The sequence below is a fragment of the Sinocyclocheilus rhinocerous genome, unplaced genomic scaffold (assembly GCF_001515625.1).
Source record: "Sinocyclocheilus rhinocerous isolate Xijiao unplaced genomic scaffold, SAMN03320098_v1.1 scaffold637, whole genome shotgun sequence".
Lineage (NCBI taxonomy): Eukaryota > Metazoa > Chordata > Actinopteri > Cypriniformes > Cyprinidae > Sinocyclocheilus > Sinocyclocheilus rhinocerous.
Window position 1 is genome coordinate 261,232 of NW_015662933.1, and position 7,343 is coordinate 268,574.

General features: G+C 35.7%; 1 protein-coding gene across 1 annotated transcript in view; it reads right to left on the minus strand.

Annotated features, from left to right (window-relative positions):
- Positions 1 to 2,833: 2,833 nt before the first annotated feature.
- The window catches only part of crtac1b (cartilage acidic protein 1b), a 30,607-nt gene continuing 26,097 nt past the window's right edge, over positions 2,834 to 7,343 (minus strand). Inside the window, exons 11-14 of the mRNA XM_016538603.1 lie at positions 5,721 to 5,866; positions 5,592 to 5,634; positions 4,498 to 4,641; positions 2,834 to 2,949 (exon numbers count right to left, since the gene is read on the minus strand). Coding sequence (XP_016394089.1) covers positions 2,834 to 2,949; positions 4,498 to 4,641; positions 5,592 to 5,634; positions 5,721 to 5,866 — 449 coding nt within the window. The remainder of the gene's footprint in view (positions 2,950 to 4,497; positions 4,642 to 5,591; positions 5,635 to 5,720; positions 5,867 to 7,343) is intronic.

The following is a 7,343-nucleotide window of genomic DNA, read 5'->3' on the forward strand; positions in this document are numbered from 1 at the left end:
AAAAAAAAACAAGTGGGCTCCCCCAAAGTCCACGGTATAGTTCGAACACTGTATATATATATATATATATATATATATCTTATTCTCATTGCTGCGACAAAAAACAACAAACAAATCAGAAAAAGGTCTTCAATTTATTGTACACATGGACCCCAAATTATAGTGAATTCTTAAAAAAAAAAAAAAAAGTTTGGATCAAACCTGTTTTTAAAACATCTTTTCTCTAGAAAGTATTAGACTTGTGTGCTATTTCCATATAAACCATTTCTACATAAAAGTAGAGATTACATCTTCATCGGGAGCTGCTCATCATATAATCTGATTGATCATTTAGTACTTCAGTATCCATCCCTGTTGAAAACAGCAGTAAATGTTGTGTTTTGCATGCTGGTCTACCTACTAGGTTTCTTAACTAGCTTAACCAGTCTTTTTGCTAGAAAATCATGAAGCAGCTCTGACCACTCTGGACTAGCATAGAAACTCATGCTGGCATTTTCAACAGAATCGCTAAAAAAGACAGATCATATTTTCACATATCCCTTTACCGTGACATGCATTTATTGAGATTCCACACTGTGCCTTTCCTTGTAACCATGACACTGGGTAAGCTTGATTTAATCTGTACTGTAACTACATGTATCATTAAAATAATAATTACAGGTGGCATCTGTCAGCTCTTGTGAGACCTGACATGTCTCCCGAAGGAGTCGGCACATGTTTCATCTGAGTCATGACATGGAAAATTAGAACAGTGTAATAAAATAAAGAGAATCTATTCTCCCCTGGAGACTGAGGGGTCTTTAGCCAATGCACACATCATGAGTCAGTTCAGAAGTTATTTAACACCTCCATCAAATACCACAGTGGATTCATATTAAATGTTACTGGTGTGACTGTTCAAAAGCATTGAGTCCAGTAACGACAATACACAATGTTTAAAAAATGCAACGAATGTGGATTCTGAGCTCTGTAGCTACACAGATGCACTGAAATCAGTGATCATGTATAAGCAGTCTCATTTCAGTCAAGGGCATTCTGTAGGAAATAATATTTACATCCAAAGCTAATAACTTTGCAAACGGAGCTCGTACTGCATTTTAAAATGCCTTTTTCATTGAACCACACCTTTGGTGAATATTCTGCATAGCAATCTGAAATATTCCCACTTACTAGGGTTGAAAAAATTTAATCAATTTATAAAAATGAATACAAAATAAACATATACAATACATAGTGATGCATTTACTAAGGGGACCGGTTTAGAATTTACTCATTCTGTAAAAAGGATCAAAAGAAAACACAATAAAAATGGTCCATATGATTTGTGTGCTTTCTTTCCAGACTTCTGAAGCTACTGGCAGGCTTTGTGTGAGAAACAGACCATGGTTTTCATTTAAAAAAATGACCTAAACTTTGGTCTGTTCTTCACACAAAACGATCTTATATCTTAAAAAGACTGTATGGATTATAGACTAGCAACTACTTGAGCTTTTTGGGGACATATATGGTCACTATGTCTATGTATGAGGGAAAAAAAAGATATGATGAGTTGTGATGATTCTTTTCCATGTTGTACAGAAATTAATAATAGCATACAAGTCTAAAAATGAAATGAAGATCAGTAAATAATGACAATTTTCATGTTTGCATGAAACATTTGTTTTACAATGAATAGTTCCCATGAGAAAAAAATAGTTTTAATATTTCTACTTCAAAATTTAAATTTTAATGCAGTGAGTTACTTGCCATTTTTTTGCAAATGTTTTTATGTATTTTTATTTATTTATTTTAATTATTAAATTTTTTGTGAAATTTACTAGCAATTTTCTGCGTGAAAATTGTTTCAAATAAATCCAACACCAAAAGATTTTCATTGTATTCACATATTTTCAATTTATATTATACAATATGCATGAACCATTCCTTTAAATTTCTGCTTATTTCTCACAAAACTATTATTTGTCTTGAAAGACAGCACATAAGTTGTATGGACTACTTTTAGGGTGCTTTTTTTTCTTTTTTGGATGATGGCCGTGGACACTTTTTACTTGTGTGGAAAAGATCTCCTTATAGAAAATGACTGTACTGAACTCTATATTTCAAAGTTAAAATATTTTAAGTAATTAAGTTATTTTTTTGGTTGTGGTCATGGCAAATTATTAAATAAATAGACATCATATCTAATCAAAGCAACAACCAAGAATTTTTACTTCATGATGTGGTCTGGGTCTATGTTTTTGCAGCTAGATCACTGTGAAATCCCGCATGTATAAATCTGAACAACATTCTGCTAAATGAAACTGTGTTTTGCAATACTCATCCATGCCAAAAACATGCACCAATCCCGAGGGCAGTCGTGAGTACTGGTGAGGGTCAAAAGTGTACGGCATGAATCTCTTGTGAATGTATTATTCAGAGCACAAGGAATGCAACCTTGCGTGAAACAGATGGCCGGGCATATGCTCTCCTGGAAAACCTGCTAGCGGATATGAGACTGAATGCACTAGAACTCATAATCGCCTGTAACACGCTGGGACACGGCCTTTCATAAAGATCATTACAATCACAATCTTATCCCACATCACAGTTGATGAACATGAAGATGGAGTGGGAATGCTTGTTTGTCTGAAAAACAGGGATCTTTTGTGGTTCCCAACTGGAAAGCGAAGCATTATTTATACAGGTCTGTTAGTGACGACATTGCAGAAGCGACAGGTCCATGGAGAGTTCATTTTACAGCTGACTCCCAAACAAAAACGAAAACAAAAGAAAAGCAGAGAATCGAAGACCAAGCAGGGTGGAAGAGATGTCAGGAGAGGGGAGGCACTGCCCTTCATGCCCCCAAGCAAGCAGTAAAGACAGCGAGAAGAGTTAGTAGGAGAGGCCAAAGATGGGAAGCCAAGAGCTTGGAGGCTGAGGATCTGTTTCTTCCAAAATAAGCCACCTGGGCTGCAGAGGTAAAGGAAAGAGAAGCAAACTACACTGTAAAAAAATATATATATTTTTCGACATTGTAAATAAAGATTTTACCAAAAAAAAAAACTTAAAATGTAATGTTTAATTCAATGAGTTGCTTGCCTTTTCTTTGGAATTTTGAAATTTACTAGTCATTTCTAAATGAAAACTTTTAAATAAATCTTAATCCTACTTTTTTCAGTGCTGTCATTGGGAGAAATGAAAATAGAAATATATTAGACGATAGTTGATAGAATATAGAGTTGTAAAATCAATTTGCATTTAGTCTTGGAAGTGAGAAATGTTTGAGCTCATACTAAAATTTCTGACTTGCAAACGTTGGTATCTTTGCAAATCTGAGCACAGTTTTGACACATTATTGAAATCCTTTTGTCATGATCATGGCAAGCAAGCAAGTAAATAAATAAATAAAAAACACAACCTGCCAAAGCAACAACCATGACTCAAATGAAACCTTGACATATTTCTTCTGTAGTACGCAAACCAGAGAAAGTCTAGAACAGTATGGTTAAATTAAAAATAATTTTAAAAATTCACATTTAATTCAATGTGTTACTTACTGTTTCGTTATACTTATTTGGGAAATTTACTAGCAATTTCCGAGTGAAAATTATTTCTAATAAATCCTCAGTGTATTCACTACTTTCAACTTAAAATGAATAAGGATAAATGAAACTAGAAAGATATTACACAATAGTTGATGTACAATAAGAATATAGAGTTAATTAATTTGCTTCATATGAACTGAGAAATTAGAAATGATTAGATTAAAAATAATTTAAAATTTTCACATTTAATTCAATGTGTTACTTGCCATTTGTAATTATTTGTGAAATTTACTAGCAATTTCTGAGTGAACTTTTTTTTCACATAAACCCTTTTCAGTGTATTCACTCTTCAATTCAAAGGGGTCATATGATGCGATTTCAATTTTTCCTTTCTCTTTGGAGTGTTACAAGCTCTTGGTGCATAAAGAAGATCTGTAAAGTTGCAAAGACTAAAGTCTCAAATCCAAAGAGATATTCTTTATAAAAGTTAAGAGTCAGCCACGCCTACCTAAAACGGCTCGTTCTAACACACCCCACATGTCTACGTCACGATGTGAGAAGATTTGCATAACGCCGCCCAAACGTTCACGCAAAGAAAGAAGGCGTAACTTAAAAATATTTGGCTGCACAACTGTTGATAATTCTAATAATAAATCAGCTTTTTAGCAGCATCATATGACCCCTTTAAAATTAATTGGGAGAAAATAAATTTGAAAGATCGACAATAGTTGATGTAAAATAATAATTTAGTTAATAATTAATTAATTTGCATCATGTGGACTTGGAAATGAGTTCATATTGAAATTCCTGACTTGCAGACTTTGGTATCTTTGCATATTATATCACAGGTTGAGATATTTTTGCCCCAAAGCTCAAAAGTGAAACCTACCTATGTGAAATGAGGGCAAACAGCTTTTCTCAGGTGCTCCTTATTGCATCAATCCATAATCATCTGGCTTTAGTCTCAACTCACCTACACATGCTGTCCCTTCATCATTAGGCTCGTATCCCTGGTTACACCTCTTGTTTGCACGGCACTTGAAGCTCCCGTAGGTGTTGGTGCAGACGGGTCGTTCAGAGGGACAGACAGACGGGAACTGTGTGCACTCATCTTGGTCTAGACAAAGAAGAGGAGTGGAATAAACATGGGGTCTGATACATGATGCTGTGGTCATGTACACACTGTGAAGTTTAAGGATTGACTGTGAATCCTTGTGAATGCTTTATGATACCATTATATGTGTGCATGGAACCAAGGAGTCACTCCTACTACACCAAACTCATGATGACTGACACAGGTTATGTTCTAAAACCTTCTGAGTTGCCTTGCTGTCTACTAAGATTCCTATTAAGGCAACATCCTAACTGAAATGGAAACGTACTGTATAAGTGACTGATTTGGACTGCTTTGCACCACATTATGCACATGTGAATCACATAGGAGACTTGACTCACAATTTTCAATTAGCATGTTGCTAAATTAACGACCCAATACCTTTATTTTATTTCAGGACCTTTTTTTTTGCAAGAAACTACTGTACTGTGGATGGTACATAATTCAGACCAAACTCAAACTATATTTGTTTATAACTAGTGAGCAGCGACGCAATTTAGTTGGGAAAGACATACTGAGCACCTATCAGCTTTTTATTTAATAAAGGCAATCTGCAAATTCTGCATGTGGAAAATAATAGATGATTGCAGGTTTTGGATAACTGCATGCAATACAGATAATATTCACTTAAAAAAACTATGGTACACTAACAAAAAGCACCATGGTATTTAACTTAGGGATGCACAATATTGGATTTTTGCCAATATCTGATATGCCGATATTTTTCAAATAATTTTGGCCGACAGCCGATACCGATATATGTTTACTTTTGTTTTGAAACAACACCAAGTCTCTCTTGTGAAGAAGTTAGAGCAAAAACATATTTTTTAGAAATAATAAACATTATTAAAAAAAATATTTAATGAGAGTACTTTGAAAGAGTACATTTGTTGCAATGGATTATGGAGTTTAGGCCTCTGGGAGGTTAAAGGTCACATTGCTCAAAAACTTACCAGTGCAGCGGCCATTTTCATTGACCTCAAATCCTGGTCCACACTGTGAAAAGAAATAGACATTACTTACAACAATTAAACCTCTCAAATAACGAAAGAACACATGAGTATGACAGACAGGGTACGTACCTCGATCTCCACCACTGGGGTCTCCTCCTCTTCATTCTCAGGGTAATAGATCTCCATCACTTTGTTCATATCACTGGGCTCCAGAGGTCTCGCCACAGAACGTCCATCTGGCCAGAACACTTCCACACTGGTGGCCACATCTTTCCCTGTCAGGGCGGCAAAGCAGCAATCCTTTTAGTACCTTACGAACAGCCCGTCTTTATAACTTCCCCTCAGGCTTAGGAGACATAATGGATGATTTGTTTACTTAATGTACATCTCTCCATGGAAAAATACCATTCTGGAGAAAGGGCCCTCCCAAGAAGTTTCTCGGCAATAGCCAGGTTGGAATAGGCTCTGGTTTGGCACAGACCACGTAGTCTTTTAAACAAATGCACAAGAATGTGTTCAATCTCAGCTGTGGGCAGCTTCGTGAGCAGCGAGGCCTGAACACATCTCCTTTGATCGGCAGAACCGGTTTCTCATGACTGCCGGTGTGTGGGGTTCACAGGCCAAGAGCGTTTCTGGCATAGCAGCCACTGAGCAGTGGTGGACAGTAACGGAGTAGCTTTACTTCGTTACTGTACTTAAGTACATTTTTCAAGTATCTGTACTTTACTGGAGTCGTTTTATTTTGAGTAACTTTTACTTTTACTTCACTACATTCCAAAGCATAAGATCGTACTTTTTACTTCACTACATTTCATAAAACATATCGTTACTCATTATAATATCACGTGCTCCGAGCCGCAGACGAGTTGTCTGATTCATGAACGAACTGATTCTTTTCAATGACCCTTTTAAATCGGTTCGCAGATCGCACCAAACGATTCATTGACGAATTAGAATGAACCGATTGCAGTTGTTCTCGAGTCGACAACTCACTGATTCAAATGAACCGTTTAGTGCGAGGCTCCAGTGAACTGAACTTACAAAAAAGAACCGGGAGATCTTGTGAGCGCGCGCGCGTCTGATGCTGCTAAAAGTAAGTAACTAATGTCGAATTTTAGGATTAATTATTGTAACTGAAAATCATATTTAGGTCAAAACTGTCAGTTGTTTGTGAACTAAATCTGCTGGGTGATCTGTTTAAGCCCACTGAAATGCTTGAATGCAAACACATCAACATCAGTGTCTCTGTTTTAGGTAAAAAAAACGAAACATTAAAATAACACAGATTAAATAAAATAACTCATGCACGTTCATATTCCCAGCTGCCGTAATGTTAACAGTTTTATTAAAATGCTACAGCATTTAGCCCTATGTGACGTCTGTTTTTATATTGTTTATCAACAGTATAAATTTTTATATTGTTTGGATTAACTAGCCGAGTAGACAGATATGAATGTTTATTCATAACCATACTGAAAATAAGTAAATATTGTTAGCTGATGCTAACTGTCTAGCAAACAAGCTTGCTGGTGCTAAGTTGAGGTAATTTTTAGATATAAAGTCCAAATATTTTTATTCAACCACCTAGATAGATTACATCTGAGGGAAAAAGAAAGGATGTGATGTTCAGAACATGGTAACTACAGTAAATATCAAAGTGGGTAGTGATGCCCTCTGGGGGCATTTGGCCAGGGGTGTTTTTACACCACAGACAAGGTTTGAGAAGAAAAAAAATCATTATGAAAATATAAT